Source organism: Fusarium fujikuroi, chromosome FFUJ_chr05 (assembly GCF_900079805.1).
Source record: "Fusarium fujikuroi IMI 58289 draft genome, chromosome FFUJ_chr05".
Taxonomy (NCBI): Eukaryota; Fungi; Ascomycota; class Sordariomycetes; order Hypocreales; family Nectriaceae; genus Fusarium; species Fusarium fujikuroi.
Genome location: NC_036626.1, coordinates 3,650,950 through 3,675,020, shown reverse-complemented (window position 1 = coordinate 3,675,020; position 24,071 = coordinate 3,650,950). Strand labels below are relative to the sequence as shown.

Here is a 24,071-nt window from a genome sequence, read left to right as displayed (position 1 = left end):
AAAACACACCCAATGCCTTGTTTAGCTTTTGAGTACCTCCCCCAATGCCCTGAACTGCTTTCTGCAGATCAAAAGTACGCCTTAAATGACCTGGTTGCCCGAGGCTGAAGGTCAAGGCCTGAAAGCCGGACTGTAGGACCAGAGACCCAAGTATAGAATGCCTTTCACGGCGAAGCTCAAACCCATACAAAAGAAATCCAACCATGGGCTGACACGCCCAGGAGCACAGTGTCTTGTGTAAAAGCAGTGTAAAGGCGACATATGCCGCATGTGTGTGTGTGTGTGTGAGAGAGAGAGAGAGAGAGAGAGAGAGAGAGAGAGAGAGAGATGAGACGGAAATAAAAGAAAGTTGCCTCAAGTGTTGAGGTCGAAAACAGGTAACTAATCAACATGGAGGGATCAAATCACTTTAGATACGATCGCCATTGCCCTTGGCATATGTACGAGGAAATAGGGCATATTGACCCACAGGAGGGGCCTGAGTGCTGAGACTTGTAGTTCTAGCACGAGGACGTCGGATCCTAGGAAGGTCGACAGACTTAGTGTTGCTAGGGATATCATCCCTGACGATAGACTCGCTTGCATGGCTCTTGTGGTGAGGCTTCTTGGTGACGGGGACAGAGGGGAATGGTGTGAGCTCAGGGACCGTGTCCTTCTCGGTGGAGGCAGGGGGAGTAGTGTCTTCTTCGTCGCTATCATCGTGTGATTTGATGATCTGTGACTCGCGGATTGTGTTGTTTGACTCAACCCACTTGTTCAGTGACGTGCTGCTGGTGAGACGAGTCAGGTTAGTCCAGGTGGAGTTGGTAGAGACATGGCGCTCTCCAGTAGAGTCAGAGAGAGATGTAGAGTTGGTAGCGGTAGTGGAAGTGCTTGCGCGTTGATGAGACATCTGAAGAGAGGTGTGACTGGCAGCGTTGCTGACATCCTCATAGGGGTGGCTGGGGTCAACGATACCATGAACCACGTCATCCTCACCCGAATAACTCTGTCTCTCAGTCTCATTGAGGAGCATCTGTTGATGGTAGTCACCAGGGATGAGTAGCGAAGGGGACAGGGTGAAGCCATACGACTCCTTGAAGCTGGATGCTCGAGAGTCGTTTCGACAATGGCCAAGATTGGACGGTCGGTGGACCTTGTCACCGCGTGGGAGCGAGAAGTTATTGGTCACGGCGACTCCCGTGCTTGGGGTGACGGCCTCGAAGGCACTCTCCGGCGAAGCCTGACTAGCTGGGCTTAGAGCCGGCATATCAAAACGGGACGCGGAAAGCATACCGGGAGACGACTCAGCGGTGCCGATGGTCGGTAGCTCCCTCAACTCATCGTCTTCAAACAAAGCCACTTGAACTCCAGGTGCATGCTCTCGTCCACCTTCCAACGACGGTCTCTCCCACTCGTAATCGAAGTTGGCATCCGCCTCGTGTTCGTAGCAGTAGTCGATATCATCCTCCCAACTCTCTCTAAAGGAGTGAGCTTGGCCGTTGTAGTGTCCAGCACTGTGTTGGGCAGCATCATTCTCGAGAGTCTGGGAGCCCCGAAGAAGAGGGACCGATTGGCTAGCACGCAATGAAGACCTGGTGCTGATGATACTCGTTGGTGATCGTCCAATGTTTACTGTATGTTCTTCCTCCTCTGGCACATCTGGCAGCGGTGGCTCATAAGTTGCGGCTACCGGAAGTGGCCAGGCTGCATCATCGGGGGTGGTGATCGCATGCGAGAATCGGTGATCGTCTACTGGCAATACTGCCTGCTCAGGGGCTATGGCGTAACCATGAGATGTTGCTGGAGGTCGCTCCATGATCTCACTAGGGCTAAAAGGCTGAGGGTGTCGGAACCCACCACTCGTCAGTGGACGATCAAACCTTGCCACTGCAAGTCGGTCACCATCTTGCAGGCTGGACTGTCGGCTTGAGCCTCTTGGGGGAGGAATAGGGGCACCCAAAGTAGGAGAGTGAAGCGGCTCAAGGGGAGGAGGTCTTGGGGGTCGGACCGGCCGAGGTGGGCTGGTACGGAGCTGCTCCTGGGATCGAGCGTGCTTGATCAATCGACGTGGAAGGTTAGAGGCTCTTGAACTACGGGGTGATACTTCATGTTCGACGACGCGGTCTGAGTAGCAATTGGGTTGAGGTTGCTCCTGTCCCGGAGTACGAGATGCTGAGTTGGCTACCTGTTCGCGTGGAGTATGCGTCACATGCTGAAAGTTGAAAGGCCCAGAAATCTGAAGCTTCTTCTGGAGGGCCGTCTCGTCGCGAGATGATTTCCGGCGGGCAAAGATAGTAGGCATGATGGCCTCCTTGAAGGTGGTCAAGGAAGTTTCGTTGCTCAATTCAGTCGAGTACAATGAACTGCCCGATGAGCTCTGGGCGCTGCTCTCACGTCTCGAGCGGCCTGACTTGCTCGACTTCGCACGGCGATGGAAGATGTTCTTGCCCAATACTTGCACACTGTCGGGTCGGTCTCGAGAGGAAGAAGTTCCGCTAGTCGTAGATCGTTGGGATGAGTGCCGAGTAATGCTCATGTTTTCGAATCCCTGCTCCCATCCTCGCTCACTATTCACAAACGACGAAGACCCAGACGATACAGCCCGGTGACCTCGATTAAGGTGAGACGCATGTTTCATCTGCTTGCTCAATTGGCGAATTCTCTCGGGTGATGGAGGGCCCTCTATGGCTGGCACCATGTATTCATCCAGATCGATGGGCGAGTGCCGGGTGTGGGGGGATACATCGCGGTAGCCATGTGCATCATTACTGGCACTGGCTTGAGCATTCTGGTTTGTATCGCGCCTGGAACGATCCGACTGGTATTCTGAGTAATAAGGCATTGTAGCAGCCCACATGATTACACAAGTCCTCCAAGAGGAGGGCGACGGCGGAGCGTGCCCTGTATGTAAACAATGACTTGCGAAACTGGACTATTCCGCAAATTCTTGTTCTTGATTTAGACCAGGCAGGGCAGTGGGATAAAGTAAGGAATGGAGTAAGTGAGACCTTAAAGAGAGACTTGGGATAGGGCAGATCAGATGCCACGAGGTTTCAAAAACGTATCGAAATGAGGGGTGGGAAAGGTCATCGGGAGATCAAACAACAAGATTATAACAACGAGGATGCAATGTACATATAAGTTAACAAGATGAGCGAGAGATTGATGCAATCTTGGGGCAAGGCAGCTTGTACCCTCCCAAAGATTAGACAGGCCCTAGGAACTGGGGCTAAGGGAGACTAGGGCGGTGGTAAGGGGGGACCCTCGACGGGGCTTCGAGTGGGTTGCGTTGGGCTGTCCCTGGCCCGTCTCGACGGACACAAGCCCCGGGAATCTGGGGGGTTTTCCTTCTCTGCAAGGCCCATTCTGGCCGGGATAGTCCAGGTTGGACATATGCAAGGATACATCGATCAGGGAGACTTGAGTGTCGGTACCGCAATGCGTACTGTGCGAGTTTGAGTGTATGTGCCTGTGTCTGTGAGTGCAAGTCCATTTCCCTAACCGTAACCTCAGACGATGCTGGACTCGTCGTAAGGCGACATGAGGTCCGTGGTGGTGCCATGGACGCCCTAACCGCCTACCCAGACAGAGACCAAGTGGGTGCAAGATGTTTGAGCATAAGTGAGTGTTATCTTGTATGTCAGGTTAAGACAAGAGGAAACAACACAAGCCGTTACACAGACACGACGAAACGCCGTCAAGCAGAGAATGAAGAGGTCCAAACAGTCAAAAATGACCTGCAAAACTTTTCACATCCACAGAAGCAACTATAAATAAGTGGATGTTGACACAACGATGCGATGGGTCGTTATGCGTGCGTCAATGGGCAGGTTTTTCTTTCTCTGCAGCTTGAAACAACGACAAGAGCTCAAAGCCAAAGCACAAAAAAAGAAAGAAGGAAAAGTCGGTCTCTGCAGTTGCGTTAGTTAGGAATGACAACGCAGCAACAAGTTGTGGAATCTGGACTCTATTTCTTTCTCGGCTATGCGTCGTTCAATACACGATACGTGCAGTTCAGCACACTGAGCTCGTGGCAGATAATGACACTGGATTCCGGCGCCCGGTTTGATAGACTTTCTCTTCAAGATATACTAGCAAAGCTTCAGAGTGACACACAACTGACAGACTGCGTCAAGCCTGCTGGCCTCAGTGCGATGCTCGAGAGAGAACCAAAGCCTGTTCCCTGTTAGCTCTGCTTTATCAGTAGCTTTGGAGGAGCCAGCTCCATGAGCAATGCAGGAACGAAGCCATAGCCACTTCGCTTGGCTCGGATGACGAATGAACCCACAGAGCAGGTTACGTACTCGGCCATTGACATCGTGGGGAGTTCCGGAGACTGGAGGTGTGACATGAACACAGTGAACCGCCTCTATGATCAAACGATTCGTTATCTAGAAATGGACATGGACAGAATGCAACCGGGGAATCCTTTCCATCAAAATCGGAGGGATCTAATGAAAATTCGAAATTACTTACCGAGACCTTGACATGGCAACACTTCACAAAAGACGAGAGGGGATCGGTGAAAACTGCAAGGGTCTTCTCACCCAGCCCTTCTACCCCACTGCATTTCCATCCGTATATTCGGAGCCCTTGGGACTCTCGCTTCGTGCTTCCCCATGCATGGCTTGATGATTCTCTTCATTCTCATTCACGCTGTGCCGTCTCCATGCATTCGAATAATAATCCTTCATCTGCGAGACTTGCAATCTCAAGGATGCCACAGTAGCTGCGTGTTCATTCATGAACCATGCTATGGTCTTAACTTGACTGAGAGGACTGGACTTGAAAGCAGGGCAACAGATGACGCGCTAGTTCAAGAACCTTTTTTGTGGGTCATCAGAAGGAACGCGTCCGACGTTGCAAGCTCTGGAGCTCTGGAAGCCCACTAAACATCTTGTGGTTCGTTTTAGCGTCGGGGATGGCGAGGATGATACAGACCATGGCCAAGGTTGAGCAATGACCACATCTGCAGATTGCTTCATCTTCTCCTAGTTTAAGGAGTTTCCTTGCTGTGGAGGATAACCACTGATGGTATGGAACAAGATCTAGCTAAAGGCATGGTATAAGCATGTCTATCGTAATCAGCCCAGAAAACACGTGGGATCTGGACGATAAAGCCTGCTTTGAAACGTGTGTAATGCCTACTTCCGTGATCATGGACCAGATAACGTTTGGCGATGCAGCCATTATTTCAGTTCGAAGCATGCTCTCCAAGCCATGAGATCCATTGAGTTGCTTGAATCACAGACTATCGATACGAGGAGATTGCTGGCTCATTTCATTTCATTGGAGGCGCCATAGTGTTGCCAAGACGAGTCTTGATCTTGATAAACTACATCTTCATTTCCTTGTTGGAAGGGACGGCAGAACACTCATGGACTGTTTTTAGACGCCTATGAGACCAGGGAACGAGATTTTCTCATGTCGTGGAAATCTCAACTACCCCACGAGAGATAAGGGCCGGATGGAGAGAGAATCATGAGTCTGGAAGCTAAGCAAGGTTAGGGGCTGAGCTAGACTGGCTGTTGTAGCACACAGACGGCGTGGCACCCAGCCTGAGCATTGAGGTGAGCTTTGTGCACAAATGGCACCGACGCCTACGGTAAGTAAAACAGGAACATCAACAAGAAAGGGAACCAGTGGCTGCTCAGACGTCTTGGTTCTGCCCTGACCCGCTGCGCTGGGACGGGCTGTGGGACGACGGACGCGTGGTGGGCTTTGCAAGACATTGGGCAGTCCAAGAATCCGGGTTTGGAAAAGAAGATCGGCTCGTGGATGACGCGGAAGGGCAGCCGGATGAGCGAATATGATGAGACAAAAAGCTTGATGCCGATGCGACGAAACAGACGCGGTGAATCTTTTTCTGGGACATTGCCGCGACCTTGTTGGCTCTTCCAATTGCTTGCGAGTTAGTGTTCCAGTCTGGGAGGGGTCAATAACGGAGGGAACCAGGGCCCTGCAGTAACGCGCAGTAGCGCCAGGGTCAGGATTCCTTTACCGTTTGTGGTTAGCGGTCAGGGGTAGGAGTGCCGGGCCTTGAGCGAACACACTGAGGCAGGCCATCAAGAACGTGCGTGTAACAGAACTCAGCTGGGGCTTGGGAGAGCTTTGATTTCCCAACTCCTGCTTGAATCGCGCGTTGGTGCGTAGGGAGCGATATGGCCCCCTCTGTCTCGATTAGTTCATCACGGGCCTAGGAACTGATCACGCTGATGACCCAAGTGGCATCCTGCCCCTGTCCCGAGCTCCATAAGAAGCTGCGCCAGCTGTTGAGCTAAGGAAATACGTACAGAGCGTCCTGGGCAACGGCAGACGGATGTTTGCCGCCACTGACCTTGGGGCTGCAGGAGCTGCTTTGGGGGCTTGATGACCCGAGACACTAAGGCTGGGCTTGGGTAGCTTCGAGACTGTTAGAGGCTGCTAGATGGAGGCCAGGTGGCGCCAGAAGCCGCGATGGAACCTTCGATTCTCGACGTCGTCACGATATGGTTTTGCTGTTGAAAGTTAATATGTAGATTACGATCAGAATGACGCGATGATCGAAACGGTAGAGTGAATTTAATTGATGAAGAAGGGAATTCTGAGCACCCTTGGCGAGATGCGATAACTGGGGAGTTGATAAAAGTTGCCCATGCCCAGGTGTTCCTGTCTGTGTAGATGCCGAAGATGGACCTTCCTTCCCTCCATTATAACACTCACTTTGCTTTCACCTCCCCTGCACGCCCAACCCAGTTTCTAAGGTAAGTACCTACCCTACGGGTTTCCGATTAACGCAGGCATATAGGTAAGGGAAGGCACCTGCTAGACTACCTATACCTATTAATCAACTCAACTACCTGACTATTCGAGAAGGTGCGTTTGAGCTTATCTCTCGTTAAGCTGGGTACCTGTCAGTGAGATGTTCAATGAGGCAGTCGTGTCTCCCATCGCTATACGCGGTTGGTCCCGATATTTGACTCCGGGTACACTTTTCCATGTGCATACGATAATTCGAACGAATCTCACTGACCCCAAAAGTTCCCTGCGACAATTGCGTGAAAGCTGCATCTCAGTATGAGGTAAGCATACAGGTCAGGACAAGTATAGTGATTGGTCACGAGCGTTGAAATCACCAGTCACACTCTAACCTATTACCGAGTAGGCAAATTAAACTGCGCCGTATTCCTTCATGCTTCGATGAAGAATGTTGGGGATTTCATCTTGACACCTCATGCACCGGATAATCGGAGCAGATTGACGCCACTGACACAACCAATTGCTTCACTTTAGCCGATGGCTGTCAGGAACGGTGGCAGGATCAGGGCCAGGAACAGGAACACAATTCTCTGCTGCTGCTTACCCTCCACTTAACAAGTCAAACCGATGCCTTACCTAACGAGGTAGGTTCTTCTAGTGATCGTTGGTGAGATTGACGAATTCGCTCACTGGCAGGCGGGAGCTTTACTGCTTTGGCCGTCTCCTACATACATTCAACCTGGCAGACCAGGGACCCGGGTTTCGTTGACATTGGCATCATGGATGTCAAGCATTGAGTTCGGAATGACAGAATCTGCAGCGCGGGGGAGATTGAGGTCTTTCTCTGACGATCATCGACCTACCACACTTGGCTAAAATCTACACCAGTCCCATAGACTAAGGTACACCGATGAGGAGACGTGCCTCTGAAGGAATACGTCCCCAGCGAACTCTTGTATTTGTTGGTTGTTGTTGATGGAGATGCCTACCTGATGCAGTAACACAACGTCTTGCTTATGCTCTTGAATCTCCTGATACTAAGGGTCCCCATATTAACAGTCCATCCTGAATACTACATACTGGTCTTTGCTTTTGAATAATTATTACTTCATTGTCCAAAGAGGAAATGCTTGCTGACTTGGCTTGGATTGCTGACTGTGCTGTACCTGTCAATAAGTAAAGCAGCCAATCGGCGCAGAAAGGGCCGCGATGGGCCGCCTACGACGCCTTCATCACTTGCAGTCTTACACCCGACCCTTGCCCTGTTCTGCCCTGCGGAAGCTCGCGCGCGGTGCCTTTTACGGCATCAGAAGCCCCTGTGACAACCTTTACTGAACCAACCAGACCACCGAAAACTGCGGATAACTACCCTCCCTTGCCCGTTTACAACGGCCACCCACAGACTTGGGCTCAAGCCTGGGTTCGAGTTGAATGAATGCTGTACAGACTGGCTGGACTCTTGCTGTACCGCACACGAGCATACGGTACATCAGCGCGGGTATGCGCATGTTGCAGTTCCAAGGGCCGGATTCATATCCATTCTCTCAGAGCCAACAGCCAACACCTACACCTACACCTACTCTTACAACGGCTAGACAGACAGACACAAAGTCAACTTAGCTGCTGTACATATGCGGCCACGGAATGTACGACGTCGAAATTCATGCAAACCCCGGACTCTATAATAAGTCGGTGTGACTATCTCTGTTGACCATGCGCATGCCTGCGTGTGAATCCTCGGTCCTTGCAGCTGAAGGCGTAGTCAAACCTTGGGACACAGGTAAGGGCGGCTCATTGACGTTTTTTCTCTTCCCTTCCAAGGGATGTCATTAGGGTTCGTGTTATGGATATCGATACGACAGAACACGACCTGGTGTACGTGGAAGCGGATACAACATGCAGAACTGTGGAACAATACATATGTAGGTACGGATACAGAGGAGCTCAAGGGAAACAAGCATCAACCCTCCATCGGCAAACCTTGATACAGTGTGGCATCTCTCCAGCCTCCGCCCGCCTACAGTAGGGAATAGCGAATATGTAGGTAGACAGACTGTACAAATTATCACAGATCTCTTCGCGGGGATCGGGAACCTAAGCTCACTCACCCATCCGATACCGATTACCCAGTTCTTTCCACGAGAGTTGGTCGGGTGTTGAGCCTCTCGACCCTTGCATTCCAGGTCTAGGCGTTGATATTCAGTGGAGGATTCACTGGAGATTTCTTTTATTCCTGGTCTGCCCGTCGTCTCCTCGGGCCTCTGGCCCTTCCTTCCCGCCGCTAGAGAGGCCTGTCGGTTGTTGGTTGTTGGAGGTCTAGCGCCGCGGAATCAATTCTCGTGTTCCGTCGCTGGGTCTTTGTATGTCTATCGGCCTCACTCAATCTGTTTCTTCTTCTTCCCTACCTGGGTACCTAGGCTCCTTCAGTGCCTTTACTGCATCTCATGTTGGTCGCTTCAATTGCCGCACTTGAAAGGAGCTGTCACATTATCTTGGCAATGCATCTTTGCAAGCCAATTCTGCAAGGAAGACGATCTTGTCAACTCTGGCTACTGATACTCAGGCCCTGTACCCAGCAGCTCAATCTCTAGTAACTTTGCTAGTATGTACCTGTCTGTTCCTGAACTCAAAGTGCCACGTCCCAAAAGTCCAAGGACAGGGATCTCACCTACTTCCCTGGTCCTCCAAGTCCAAGATAATGGGATCTGTCTGGGCCTTGAAAACAGGCCAGTCTAACTGTCTATGCTGCATGGCATCAGAGCTACCTACCTGTCGGTAAATGAACAATCAGTCTCTTGGGTCTCCCATCCATGAATGCCTGTATATACATAGCAAGCACAGTATGTATGTACATACATACGGCGGATATGCCCCAGTCCCGATTTAGAGCTCTTTGCAGACAGACATCAGACAGCTAACCATTCGCTAACAAACTCAATTCCGAGGTTGCGCAAGACGTTGGAGCCAGACACATGCTATCCCCTCGCTCTTGTGCTCCCTCCCACCGGGCACCGCAGCCCAACGTTCATGGTTCACAAGCTCGGAAGCACTACGACTTAGCTTAGCTTGCGAGTAACCTACAGGGCCACAGGAGCTGATCGTATCCCAATTGGGGTCTTGTAGCCTCGGAGAATACAACACCTCCCCCTGTCAGGCCAAACGGGAAAGGGGCCTTTTCTTCTCGTGGCTTGGCCTTAATGTTTGACACTTTTGCAACTTACAAGACACCATTCGGCGAATATCCGCCAGTTTGTATTGCGCCTAGTTACACGAACTACACTGCCTATACCAGAGCTACCGACCAACCCATTATACCTGCCTACTGCAGTGCCTATACTCACCTACATATGAGATAGATGCTACGGCTACATGCATGCATAGATGCGTTGAATATACGCTGTTCTCGGACACTCGCTCCGCGACGTTCCTCCTCAAGACCCCTAAGCGAAGCTGAAGCAGGGTACCATGATAGCACAGTGCACAGTCTTATGATCTTTTTCAATGCGACGCGAGAAGCGAGTTCTAATGTTTCAGCCAATTACGGCACTTGTCACATCTTCCATCACGATCGACAAGAGCAGCACTCGACTGTTTCGTTTCAGGACTAGGCGTCCAGTCGCTAACTCACTGAACCTCAAGCTTAAAGACACCAAGCAAAGCGATGGTTCAAGATAAGAGACGGGAGAGAGAAGAGAGGCCCCGCCACTGATCACCCCGAGGCTACCAAATTCCCCTGTCCAGCTCCGGTTCCGGCTTGTAACTGCAAGGCGAGCGAATATCCATTGGATTCTAAACATGGAAGCAATCAAATGCTGCTAAACATATGCTATCCCAGAACTGAGCTAATCTCATCACCCCCTACTCCAAGACCCCAAACGCCAACGCTAGAAGCCTGGACAACGAAATGACTCCGGCGCCAGTAAGAAGAGTAACGTGCTAACCAACGCCGGCTCGCAATGTGTATGTGTTTGCATAAACATGGTTATTAGATGCTCCGCGTATTATACTTCTCGGCAATCCCCTTGACGATCTGTCCGATCTTGACCTGGGGTAGCTCCTCCTATTGCCACATCTTCGACGTCGCTCGCAAAATAGCCATCATGGCGCTTCTTGCGCCGGACGCCAAAAAAATCGCCTAGTGTATCACTAACACTACGTGACCGCCGACGCACCAGATCGTCCTCACCTACAGGCCCCTCAGCCTCGTCTAAGGCGCCAGGAAGATTTTCCACTGATACCGGCGCTGCTGATTGTGCGGGGAGCGTGTTTGACCGGGAGTTGTTCTCGGGATCAGCATTCTCATCGTCTTCGTTAAAGAACAGCCCGGCTCGGATGGTGGAACGTATACGACGCATCGAGGACTGGCGCACACTCGGGTCGTCAGATGCGCGCAGAAAGGCGTCCTTGACCACAGCCGTAACCGTAGACGATAGAGGGGACGGAGAGATGAAGGTCCTGGATCGGCTTCCGGTACCCCCGGGCTTCGAAGGACTAGCTTGAGGCCGTGGGAGAAGCGAGCCATCAGCAGCTAGGGCATCTCTCATCGGTGTTGTTGGGTGAGAGGCAAACGCCGCTGAGCCCGCGGTCCCCGGTGGTGCAAGAACAGAGTCTGTAGAGTACGCCCTAACGCCTCTTCCCGGTGGTGTTGACGGCCCTCCGAAATCGTTCCAGGGGAAACCAGAAGCCATAGTCTCCTGACCTGGGGACATTTGAGAACTCAGAGCCTTGGCTGATGGGAGATTGTTGTTGTCCTGATGAGGTGTAACTGCTGCTTTCAAGACTCTCTGTGCATCAGGGTAGTTAAGACCTGATAGGTGACTGGACCGTCGTGACTGTGACTTGGGGGTAGAGAACCCCTGACCGTCTTGGTAGGACGCTGTACCATTCCCTTCCTGGCTCGCAAGGCCTATCGTATCCTCAAAATCATCGTCTTCAGACAGGACCTCATCGTCATCATGGCTTTGCTCACGGCCGCTAGTAATGAGAAAAACGCCGAAGAAGGTAAGGAGACAACCTCCAACAAACTTGGCCGCCTGTTCAGCGTTCGTTCGTTCGAAATCGCGGTAAAGGACGGCGCTTCCGATGATCACACACAGCGTAAACATTACGAACTGGATTGGAATAACCTGGGTCGAATCGAAACGTTGCAACGCCTTGTTGACGTAGCGAATCTGCATGACTGCTGTCCCAAGGAGAATAACGATGAGAACATAAGTGACAGGAGTTGCAAAAGCGCGCCAAAGAGTGGAAGACAACATCGACGAAACGCCTTTTGTCGCAAGGGCAGTGTAGCCGCCTAGAGCTATAGTCAGTGTCTGCACAGCGAGCTTCTCTATCGTGTTACATACCAAACAAACCAACAAGCCCCAGGTCGATAAGAATCGTGCGTCTTCCGTACCTAGGACTTGCCCACATCAAGACCAGGATAAGGAATATGGTCACGCCGAGATAGATCTCAAAAGCCAACGTAGTGATCGCGTCCCATACATCATGGGGGTTCAACTTGGTCTCCTCTTGCTTTGCGCTCAGAACAACAGTAACAACACCTCCAACAGCGATAACTACACCCCAGAAATCGCGCTGTCGGAACTTCTCGTGGAACATGGCAGGCGCAATGATGCAGTTTGATATCAAGGCGACAACTCCAAGAGGAGAGACAATCGAAGCGGGGGCGAAGCCATATGCGAGGAAGTTGCCCATCTCACCAAGAGTAATAAGAACCTGACCCAACCACCAGTACGGAGACTTGAGGTATGATGACGACGTATCATCCTCTTTGCTATCGGTGCTCTGCGATGCCTCGGAGTGAAAGGACCCGGTCAGCGGATCAGTTTCATGGCTCTCGTCCATGCGATCTCCATCATTTGTACTTGTTCCGTGACCATTTTGATACCCAGCTCCATCGCTACCTCCTCCAATTGTGCCGTATGAGCCACCATGATCTCCAGGGTGAGGGTGCTTCAATGCTTCTTTCGCCCTCTTCCGGTTCCTACTCCGTTGCTTGTGAAGTCGAATATGTGCGTATCTCTGAACATTGAGCGCAAGAGCGATGAGTACGTTGCCTACAATGGCTGTGACGATACCGATAAGTGAGGACCACTCCTGTATTTTATCGCCGGGTTTGCCGGAATGGCCGTGATGAGAGGAGTTGTTGGAGGCGCCTTGCGCCCAAGGATCGACCACCATTGATGGCCATGGCGATTCGACATTGGCCAACCGCATCATCTGGCGGGAGAGGTGAACAACAGGTTTTGGATAAATTCGCAACGGTCGATAACGAAATTAAAGGCGCAACACTCAGACAAACGTCGGGAAATTCGGAGGATCGGTCACCGGGAACGGATAGTAAGATGACCGAGCTTGGACGGATAAAGCGTGATTGACGTCGTGGTGGAGGAATCGATAGTGTCGGTTTGTTGGTAGTCAGTAATTAAGAGTATCATGGGGGGAGCGTATGGTCAGTATCAAGCTGCGTTGTGCAGTACATGGCCAGCCGTCGCAGACGGAGAGGATGATGATGCGTTTATGATTATGGCGGTAGGTTTTCTAGGGAGAATTTACCAAGAAAAGAATAATGTGTCAAAAAGACAAGACAAGAAGCTTGCCTTGCGAGAGTCAAGTTAGTAATGGAGGTGATGTATGCCCGCGGTTGGCACGGCCTTGGCGAGCCTGGGGATCCAATGTCATCTCGCATTTTTAGGCGAGGCAGAACCTAAGCAGAAACTGAGGTGTCAAAGTGGAGCCCTGTCTCTGGCTCAGGGTCTTGTCACTGAAATAGACCAATAGAATCAAAAGATCAACTGTAAGCCACTGGTTCGATGCCTTGGGGATGCCCGTTGTTGCCCGCTACCCCCACTAGCGTTGGACTTTGCCGTCATAACTCGCAATGGAACGAGAGCTTTCGATTGTCACATGGTTTTCTCAATCCAGTTCAATTCTGGAATCACGACGAATCTCGCATCAATTCTGGCACTTTCTCCAAGAGTTCCTTACTATCACTCATCTAGTTAATAAAACTTGTCCATGTACGCGACCTGCTAAAAGGCGCTTCTCAGCGAAGTCATCTTCCGACGTTTCTGATACCTCACGGAAACCTGATTGCGAACAGAAGCTACATAAACAACTGGGCTCTAACTTGATTGAGTCTCAACTGCATCCCAACTCACAACTCACTACTACAAACAATACACAAACATATCCACTATGCTGGGACCTTTGGATCTTGGCTTCGCCTGGCCATCTGAACAGAACATGACCTCCATTGCTTTCTCCTCTTATTCCCCGCTGGCCCTTCGAGATATGCCCCAGCCTAGACCAAATGATGCACCCTCCGACATAGACGCTTCCATCTTCACCTTCGAAGACGCCTTCGAGGATCTCCTTGCTGAGTCACAGGGAAAGGAACTACCAGACCTCAAATCCCGATATGAGCAACGGAAACTCCTCCGATCTATGTACCCAAATGGTGAGCCCGCGTACTTTTGGTTGCACAGGTTGAGATCCCAGGGTCTCCTGGAAGACTCTGGACCCGCCAAGCTCATGAAATCGCTTGCGAACAATAATTGGGACCAACTGCACGAAGAATTAGATCGCAGAGGTCAAGAAGTATGGCGCGCTGCTTTTGGCGTGGATGACAGGAACAATACCTCGAGAGATCATGTCCCGACTGGTGAAGAACGCAATGAAGAGAGAAGTCGTCTGGAAAGAGAAAGTCAATCTGAGTATGACATGGAGGATCTCCGTGCAGAGCTTCATGGGCACCGCAACCTGTGCAGAGCACCTAACGACTTTGATGAACTATTCTCTGCAATTCAGTCATCCTTTGCTAGCGACCGATCGCCCTGGGATTCATTTATGAAGCTGATTACCGAGGACCATCCCGCGGCACCTTCTAACAGTGAAGAGAAACAGCTACAGAAGCCTGGAAGGGATGAGAAGCAGGTCGTTACTAAGGACGAATACGTGGATCGATTCGGCTACCTACACACAAAGACATTGGTCAAGACACTGGATGACGATGGTAACGAGATTGGAAGCCACAGCCACTACACCGTTCGACCAGCCCCAAAGGATGACGAACTTGCACAGATCGAGGATAAGGATGGCCAGGAGTCTGGCACCAAGGTGGAAGGAAGTGTAAAAGTAAAGACTGGCTGGCTCTGGAAATAAGGACTTCGTACTCTGAATCTCCCAGCTCAATGATGTATGATTTGGTAAATGTAATATTATAACGACAAAAGAAGCTTCGAGATCAAGCTCTTCCAGTCAATCGAGCGATAGGCTGATCTCAAATTGCAATACACCCCTAACCATGGATTTCAATGTAAACACTTTTAAGTAGATAGGTATCAACACTCTAGCACTCATTTCTTTCCCCGACTCAGAGCCTTCTTCTTGCGCATCACTCTGGTCCGCGCAATCAGTCTGTGCTTCATCTCGGCATCTGTCTCTGGCTTCCGGCCACCCTCTTCCTCGGCCTGCTTACTGCCTCTGTCCTTGCCACCCTTATGGACCTTATCACCCCTATCGCCCTTGCGTCCGCGCTTCTTATCATCCCTAGTATGCTGAGCATTTGTCTTGGGCTGAGCCTCAGCCTTTGCAGCCTTGTTATGTTCTGGGTTGAGTTGCCTAGACCTCTCCTCGTTGGCACGTCGTCGTTGAACAACTTGGGCATTCTCGATAGCGAACTCCACGACCAGTCTCTGTTTCTTACCAGCTTCGTTCTCGAGCTGATGGCCGTTGAGATAACGCAGTCCCATCAAGGCCCAGTGGTGTGAGGTGTACTCAATGAAACCATAACCACGACTCTTGCCACCATCCTTCTCTGGCATCTTTTGTCCCTGTCCACTCTCAAACACGATCTTGGCTTGACGAATGATACCCTTGCCCTTCGCCTTGCGCTCGTGCTCCTTCTCCTTAGCATCCTTTCCATCTCGTGCGTTCTCTTCCTTTGATAACGGCTGTCGGCGACCTGCCTTGACCTCCTTTGCAAACTCAACAACAGCCTTTCGCGCAAGCTCCTTAAGATCTTTGGAATCCATGTTTCGGGGAATGTTGCGTATAGCCAACCGAGTCAGACTCAAGTGCAGACTGGGGTTACCCTGCACAAGCTTCTTTCGTTGAGCGGCACTGGCTTGTCGCACTTGCATTTCTGAGGGTGTGAGGAGATTAAATAGAGGCGAGCTTCGGTCGATCACACCCTCGTTCAGCAAGAAGAGCTTGCGCTTGTCCTTCTCGTTACGCTTGGCGAGGGAACTGTCAGCGAGGTTGGTTGCCTCTTGCTTGTTGACTGCCTGTGCAACCTGGAGAAGACGTCCGTCGAGTGTGTACTTGCCATCAGGATCAGCACTCTCGTCTTGGAGAATTGAGTTCTTGGCAGCTGCAACAGATGGGTCAGGACGAGGAGCGCCTTTGATGCACTTTTTGGCGTCGTCGACGTCGTAGAAGCAGACGAAACCAGTACCTGCAGGTTTCTCTGTGACCTTGTCCATGACCACTCGTGCGTATCGAACCTTGCCAAAATGATCAAAGAAATCTTTGAGTTGCTCATCTGTGGTAGTAAATGGTAGGTTGCGAATAAAGACAGTTGAAGTGTTATCTGTCATCCTTTTCGGAGCCAGGCTCTGCACCTCCTTCTCAGCCTGCTTGTCGGCTTCATCATCTTCGTCGTCCTCTTCATCATCATCCTCCTCATCCTCGAGGTTCTCCATGTGATTTTTGAAGAAGTTCTTCAGATCAGCATCCAATTGATCATCCCTATTAACCTCTGCGCCACCCTCCTCTTCATCCTCATCATCGCTTCCCTCTGAAGAGGTTTGGTCATCCTCGTCTTCCTCATCAACTTCCTGCTTCTTGGGTGCCTTCTTAGGCTTAGCCTCCTCCTTTGGTTGTTGCTTCTCCCAAGTATCCTTGTCAACAGCCCAGTCAACAGCCAGGGTTCTTCCGTCAATCTCCTTGCCGTTGATGGCTTCCAAAGCACGTTCGGCGTTCGGCCTTCCCCTGAGGGTAACGAAACCGAATCCTTTGAGCTTGCCCTTGTCTTGAGGGAGATCGGCAAACTTGACTTTTCCAAAGCTTCTGAAAAGATGGCTCAATTGTTCTGATGTCTTAATGCTCCAAGGCAGGTTGCGCACGATGAGCTTAGGGGGTCGCTGAAGCTCCTCCTTGCGAATCTTGTGAGCAGGCAATTCGCCGGTAGTATTGTTTCTTTGTCTTGGCTCAGCAACATCAATGCGGATTCGGCGTCCATTCCAATCTTGGTTGTTCAGAGCTTTCTTGGCCTCTACGGCGTCCTCAGCGTCGGCCAATGTGACGAACCCGTAACCTCTTGACTCCTTGGTCTTTTGGTCGACAACAACAGTAGCGTGCTTCACTGGGTAATGCTGAGAGAAGAAATCGGTAAGACTTTCGCTCGTGGCACCGGGAGGTAGTGATCGAACGAAGAGCGATCTTCGATCTTCGACTCGGGCTCTCTTGGAGGCCTTTACCGCTCCATTGTCGCGATCTTCGAAAGAAGCGGGATCGAGCTCCTCTGCCTCGGTATGAGGACGCTTTCGGTCATTCTTTGATGCACCCATTCTTGCTATATGGTCGTGCAAAATGGGGTTTAATAAAGTAGAACAGAATGGTTTTGCGACCAGAGCGAAAAAAAAGTTCGATAAGGTCTTATCGATGGAAAGACCTGGGGAGGTACGTACCGCACCTGGTGGTCCGTTAAAGTGGAGCGTCTCAGCCCCTCAGTCCCTCGTTGCGACTAAGCCGTAAAGGGAATACTGGTAAACAAACAATGCGAAACCTCCTTGAGCAACTATCAACATTGCTCTCTTAACAACAGTCAATGGACTAGAACGACACACGTAAAATGCCTGCAAGAACAACCGCCCGTTCTTCGAGGACGTCAGCTACGCGAAGCTCTGCTGCGTCTCGTGTCTCACCGGTCGCCGAACCAGTTGATACCCCCGACAACGCTCTACGAACCAAAGTATGTGCTGTCTTTCGTGATGCACAGAGAACCACGGCAACACACCGCAAGCTTGTTGTGAATCTACGAAAGATCCAAGAGTCTTGCGCTTACGAGCCAACAAACCCCGACCAATCTCATGCAGATGATTTCGACGAGGATGCTTTTAATCACGAATTTATACGTTGCGTTAGCAAAATCATGCCAATCAAGAAGTCGGAGAGTGTGGGAGAAAAGTCAATCAAATTCACCGGCCTCTTTCTACAGCACGCAAGTGCAAAAGACAATGAACTTCTTGGAGAGATTGACCAAGATGCGAGTGTCATGCCGGAGACTCCGAGCACTCGCCTAACCTCACAACTTCTGGAAGCCATTCTTCCTCTTCTGACCGCTAAGGATAAGGTGGTCCGCTTCAGGTCGACGCAGCTCATTTCTCACATCATCAACTCGCTCGACGCGATAGACGACGATCTCTTCCAGAAACTGCGCCATGGGCTACTTAAGAGGATCCGAGATAAGGAGGCCATGGTCCGCTCTCAAGCGGTGCTGGGTCTTGGCCGTCTTGCAGGAAATCAGACGGAGGGTTGCACCAACTCTGATGATAGCGACGACGACGATACCGGACTGCTCGAGAAGCTGTTGGAAGTTCTACAGAACGACCCCAATGCTGATGTGCGAAGATCGCTCCTCGTCAATCTTCCCATCTTACCCGAGACTTTGTCAGTCCTTCTTGAGCGAGCGCGCGATCAGGATGCAGCAACTCGAAGGGCTGTTTATTCCAGACTCCTCCCTGCCCTAGGTGATTTCCGCCACTTGTCTGTTAAAATGCGAGAGAAGCTCCTTCGCTGGGGCATTCGTGACAGAGACGAGAACGTCCGAAAGGCTGCAAGCAGACTGTTCCGCGAGCGATGGATTGAGGATTGCGCAGGTGTACCACCTCAAGAGGATGGCGTGCCTGCAGAACCAGCACCTCCCAACTTTGACGGCCTCCTTGAACTGCTAGAGCGAATTGACGTGATCAACACTGGCGTTGAGAACGGCGTTGCACTAGAGGCCATGAAAGGCTTCTGGGAAGGGCGCCCGGACTACCGTGAAACAGTAGAATTCAATGACAACTTTTGGGAGACCCTATCTGCCGAGTCTGTCTTCATGGCCAGGAGTTTCAATGATTTCTGCCGCCTTGAAGGCGATGGCAAGTACTTGAACCTCTTGGAAGAAAAACTCCCCGAGGTCACCAAGCTCGCTTTCTTCTTGGAACGATACCTTCACGTCCTAACTGCTGCCGTTAAGAGGGTAGCAGAGGCAGACGACGAAGACGAAGAAGAAGACACGGTAGAGCAGGAGTTTATTGTTGAACAACTACTCCAAATTGCACTGACCCTCGATTACTCTGACGAAGTTGGACGACGTAAGATGTTCACCCTGCTTCGACAGGCTATTTCGATTCCTGATTTACCAGATGAGGTCACAAAGCTCGCCGTTGAGACACTTCAGAGTATCTGTTCGCCAGATGCTGCTGGAGAGCGAGAATTCATAAGCATTGTCTTAGAGTCAGTGGCAGATGTTCATGACACAATTGTCGACGACCTTCCTGCAGATGATGCAGAAGACAGCTTCCATTCAGCCAGATCAGAGGTTAGCGGTCAGAGCACGCCAACTAAGGGAAGCAAGCGAGGCGGCACCCCTGAACTGAGCGAGGAAGAAGCGCGTGAGAAGGCAGTCAGAGAAATTGTTGTCAACATGAAGTGCTTGCATATCGTCCAGTGCATGCTCACCCATGTGGCAAGCAACCTCCAGGACAACACCGATCTTGTGGCGATGCTGAATAACCTCGTTGTTCCAGCAGTCCGAAGTCACGAGGCACCCGTACGCGAGCGAGGCTTAGTTTGTCTTGGCCTTTGTGCCCTCCAGGATCGCTCACTTGCCGAGGAGAACCTTAGCTTGTTCATGCATTTTTTCACCAAGGGTCACACAGCACTCCAGATCACAGCTCTGCACATTCTCACCGATATTCTCAATGTCCATGGCGCCCAGCTCTTATCGTCAACACCTGGCCTGCTGAAGATTTACGTCAAAGCTGTCAAGGGTGGTGGCAAGTCACCTGAGGTCCAGGCGGCTGCTACTGTTGCTGCCTCAAAGCTGCTGCTCGGTCGTGTCGTCAGTGAGGAGGAGGCCTGCCAGGATCTGCTCAAGTCACTCGTCGTTGCGTACTTTGACCCCTCGTCTGCATCCAACCAGACTGTTCGACAGGCACTCAACTACTTTCTCCCTGTCTTCTGCTTTTCCCGAGAAGAGAACCAAAACCTCATGCGGTCCATCGCCCTTGACGCAATCCATGCTCTATTCAATGTCCGCGAAAGCCTGGAAGATGATGATGTGGATGTTGACGAGGATATGGTCAGCATGACTACCATCGGAGCTTGCCTCGTCGACTGGACCGATCCCCGAAAATGCTACAGATCTACAAATCTGCTGGAATCTGACAAGAAGGCGGTTAATGGTGACGTGCATCTTGATTTTGCCATGGATATCCTGGAGAAATTACAAGGCAACATTACGAGTGAGTGAACAATTTGCATTGACAACGACGCATACTGACCCATCCACAGAAGAAGAAAAGAAACTCATCGGCACTCTTCTCGGAAAGCTCCACATTTCCCCTGGATCAAGTGAGGAGAAGCTGCGTGAGGCCTATAATGAGGTCAGCATCGCAGTGGAAGAAGGCTTGTTGTCTGATGCCACTAGCCGCAGCGCTCTCTTCAAGCTTCATGTCAGTTTGGGCAAGATCGTGAATGCCCTTGATGAACAACAACCAGCCTACCGACGTACCAGCAGAAGTACCTCTGTGATCCTAGATCATCAATCACCTGAGGAGGAGAAGACGGTCATGGAGGAGCCAAGCATCAAGGAGGAGGATGAAGAAAGTGATGGCACTGTGGTTCCTAAGGAGGAAAAGGACGAACGAGAATCTCTTGTGGATGACCTCTTGTCAGATGGCGACGATGTAGAGATGACAGACGTGTAAGAGACGAAGATTGATGAAGTAATGACATGGGACCTGGGATGATTTGGTGTATCGTGATGGTTGGACGGATACCTTGGGTTTGATTATGGGAGGGATCTTGGTTTTGGCGACGTGTTCTCGATTTACTATTGTTTCTAATTATGATGTGCTTATTCCATGAATTCCTGCTTAGATACAAGGAGTCATGCTTACACAAAGTTCTCAGATACTCATACATGAAGATACCCATCTCTGAGAAGCTAAATGATGCTAGTTACGCGTCCCCAACCAAAATAGGAGACCACCAAAGCCAATGTTGATCAACAAGTGTTGACCGAGACTCCAGGCCATACAGTAGAGATACTTGGGTGAGAAAACTGTCCAAATAAACAGATGAGTTCTCAGTGAAGTGCAAGCCGCCATGACTAATGCGACTGTCGCAGAGACAAAGGCAGTCTGCAGAGTAATGTACTGCCAGAAGACATTGCGCTGGCCGTCGTGGCATTTGCGCAGTAGGAGAAGGTTGGCGGCAGATGTCCAAAAGATTGGCCCAGCCCAGTTGCTGACCAAGGTGAGAAAACCAACGGCAAAGAAGTTGAAGCCACTGATACCGTTGTATGCGCTGGAAAGATCGACGGAGGAGATGGCATTTGAGCCACCAAAGGCGAAGAATGTGGTGTATTGAAGAAGAACAGCCGTGATGGTAATTCCAGTTACGGAGAGATCGGTGGCTTGAAGTGCGTGGAAGAGGATATCAAATAATAGAAAGAGGGGGATGTTTGTAGCACGAGACTGGGTCATGCCAAAGATGGTATAGAGATGATGGAAAAGATATGCTGTAATGTGTCAGTGGCTATAGTGCACCTATGGTGTGTGTATGAGAGACGTTACCTGACTGTAACTGGCCATTTCGACCGCCAGTGAACGACCGATAGATGCCATACCCAAACAAGATGCTGAGAAGAATAAAGGCAGTCCTGGCCCTCCAAAGCAATGACTGTCCCACGAACATATCGTTCAAGCTTCTAGCGAAACCAACAACGAGCTCTGGGGCATCCTCGCTCGTGAAGTCAAGCTTGAAGCTATACGCAGACATGAGCAGAACTGAGGTAGCGCTTGTGCTAGCCAGAGAAGGGAGACTCTTGAGACGGGCAAGCAAGCGGAATGACATGAGAATGTATCCAAAAGTGACAATAGCCCAGAGGAGTTGAGGATGCGTGTTGATGAAGCTCTTCACGATGTCAGGACTTCCTGCAAACTTCTGGCCAGTTTGATTCCAGCCCCTGGTGAGCCTCAAAGTCACAAGCGCAACGAAAACCCAAGCGATGCCAGCAAGGCTGTTTCTTCTAGTATCTTGGTCAGTATGAGAAGGCATTTATGTACTCGGCAATCACATACCTTCGGATATGAAGCACTCCTTGTATTACAAGCCAAATACTAGAAGACCAGTACCAAAAGTGCTGTTCCTCCTCAACATAGCTACTCGCATACATCATGGCACCATAAGATAATGTCATCAGGCTGAATGGAAGAATTTGTCCATCTCGATGAGTCCCAAGACTGACAAGAACAACTGTGCTTGCAATAGCGGCAACAGCAGCAATCGCTTGGCCAATGTAAAGCTTGGGCATGTCGTAGTTTGAAGCCATGCTGCTCATGAGATCTTGGGCTCGGCGGAGCCACTGTGACATGTCATCAAGCCACTTTTGGTCCAACTTGTTACCAGCTGCGAGGACATGTGCCTCCTTGTTGATCCTTCGCCACTGACATGCCAGTTCGTTGATCTCGGTCTGCTCAAGAGCACAGGGGTCAATGCTACCCTGTGCGTCAAAGAGCTCACTTCCAAAAGCGGCTGTGACAATGTTGAGGATTTGTCTAGCATTTCGAACTAGAATCTGAATCTGATCACTGGTCTTGTGCCAGAAGGGAAGGAAATCAGGGATGAAGGCTCCAAGGTTGTTCTTGGAAACGGGGAAACCCAAAAGGGCGGCAATAGTAGGCGCCAAGTCAGATTGCTCGACCATGGAGTAATAATCAAATTCATTCTTGGGCTGAGCTGGAGCAGAGAGCTTATGGGAGACCTTCTTCAGCTTTGGCGACATGAAAACCAAGGCTGGTGAGGTTTCGCCAGGAGAAGAAGCACCATGGTTACCAGCATCATTCATGCCATGATCACCACAAAGGACGAGAAGTGTCGAGTCCAGATGAGGCTTGGACTCCATAGCTTCGAAAAGAGTCTTGACAATACCGTCCATTTCCCGCTGCTTGGGAAACATATTCGAGCTTTTGACGTGTTAGTGAAATGATGAGAGAAATAACCGCCAGTCAAACAAACCTTTTTGGTCCAGCCTTATGCCCGATATGATCTAGACCAAGATAATGAAGCACCATAAGACCCCAATCATTGTTCTCAAGTTCAGGGGCGATGTTTCTAGTGACATTGTTATCAACCTCTGTGAAGTCCTGGTAAGATGTCAGTCGGGTTGAACATGAGAACCATGTTTTGAGTCACAAACCGCCACAAAGAAGCTGGATGTTCCATCTTCGCGATCGAAAGTGTTGGGAAACAACTTCAGCCAAGTGTCATCACCGTACATGAGAAGCTTGCCCATCCCTTTGGCCTTAATCTGAGCTAACCAAGTATCTTGAGAAGCGAGTGTGGACGAAGTATCTGCCTCGTCAAAGTTCAGGATAAGATCAACAAAAGAAGGAATTGAACCGGTTGTCATGGACTTGATTCTCGGCATAGTAACTGTGGGTGATCGAGCATTGGCTGTGAAAGGCATTGCGCTGCCATCTCGGATGAGACTGGAATTTGATAAGCACAAGTATTGATGAGATACAATACAATTGGCATGTAATACCTTTGAACATAATCAAATCCCGAGGCGTCCGAGTACACAAAGTCGCTACAAGAAATGTCAATTGAGAGTTCAGAATGAGATATCTGGGGTTCATCAAAGCTCTACCTTCTCAGGGCATCGACAACCATAAAGATTAAACGATCAAATGGCGCAGCAGGAGGCGATCCAAAGTCAAGAGACTCGAATTCAGCCAATCCAGGAAGAAACGGTTTATATGGGAAGAAGCCCAGCGCAAAGACGACAATTGAGACCGGGATTAGAAGATTGGCTGCGACAAGCAACAGAGTGCGCAGTAACGAGCCATTGTGAGAGGACACCATTATAAAAGACAATTATAGAATAGGACAAAGGAGTGACTAAGACGAGGCAGGATATCGTATTGATACAGAAAATAACCCGTCAATTATGCGCCATCATTATATAGAACAGTTAAAAATGTGTCAGCTGTACGGAGTGGAAGTGATGGACGTGTCGAGATGAGCGCGACAACCTATACGATAGCCTTGCCAAGACGAACCAAAGA

The 24,071-nt window shown here is 50.5% G+C and overlaps 6 protein-coding genes; 2 read left to right on the top strand and 4 right to left on the bottom strand.

Moving 5' to 3' along the window:
- Positions 1–409: 409 nt before the first annotated feature.
- On the bottom strand, positions 410–2,824 carry FFUJ_07905 (uncharacterized protein; the record flags this gene model as incomplete). XM_023578210.1 has 2 exons in its annotated part: positions 410–1,340; positions 1,395–2,824. 2 exons carry the CDS (start codon positions 2,822–2,824, stop codon positions 410–412), a joined length of 2,361 nt encoding a protein of 786 aa, XP_023431056.1.
- Positions 2,825–10,721: 7,897 nt separating this feature from the next.
- Positions 10,722–12,906, bottom strand: FFUJ_07904 (uncharacterized protein; the record flags this gene model as incomplete). XM_023578209.1 has 2 exons in its annotated part: positions 10,722–12,016; positions 12,069–12,906. The coding sequence occupies 2 exons, from the start codon at positions 12,904–12,906 to the stop codon at positions 10,722–10,724; spliced, it is 2,133 nt and encodes a 710-aa protein (XP_023431055.1).
- Positions 12,907–13,923: 1,017 nt separating this feature from the next.
- Positions 13,924–14,889, top strand: FFUJ_07903 (uncharacterized protein; the record flags this gene model as incomplete). The annotated part of the gene is made up of 1 exon (XM_023578208.1): positions 13,924–14,889. One exon carries the CDS (start codon positions 13,924–13,926, stop codon positions 14,887–14,889), a length of 966 nt encoding a protein of 321 aa, XP_023431054.1.
- A 194-nt stretch (positions 14,890–15,083) lies between these two features.
- Positions 15,084–17,297, bottom strand: FFUJ_07902 (related to nucleolar protein NOP4 (NOP77); the record flags this gene model as incomplete). The annotated part of the gene is made up of 1 exon (XM_023578207.1): positions 15,084–17,297. One exon carries the CDS (start codon positions 17,295–17,297, stop codon positions 15,084–15,086), a length of 2,214 nt encoding a protein of 737 aa, XP_023431053.1.
- Positions 17,298–17,581: 284 nt separating this feature from the next.
- On the top strand, positions 17,582–20,705 carry FFUJ_07901 (related to condensin complex component cnd3; the record flags this gene model as incomplete). XM_023578205.1 has 2 exons in its annotated part: positions 17,582–20,240; positions 20,290–20,705. The coding sequence occupies 2 exons, from the start codon at positions 17,582–17,584 to the stop codon at positions 20,703–20,705; spliced, it is 3,075 nt and encodes a 1,024-aa protein (XP_023431052.1).
- Positions 20,706–20,954: 249 nt separating this feature from the next.
- FFUJ_07900 (related to LAS21 transferase, adding a side chain to the GPI core structure) lies at positions 20,955–23,868 on the bottom strand (the record flags this gene model as incomplete). XM_023578204.1 has 7 exons in its annotated part: positions 20,955–21,520; positions 21,576–22,030; positions 22,083–22,967; positions 23,020–23,147; positions 23,201–23,492; positions 23,549–23,593; positions 23,654–23,868. 7 exons carry the CDS (start codon positions 23,866–23,868, stop codon positions 20,955–20,957), a joined length of 2,586 nt encoding a protein of 861 aa, XP_023431051.1.
- Positions 23,869–24,071: the final 203 nt, after the last annotated feature.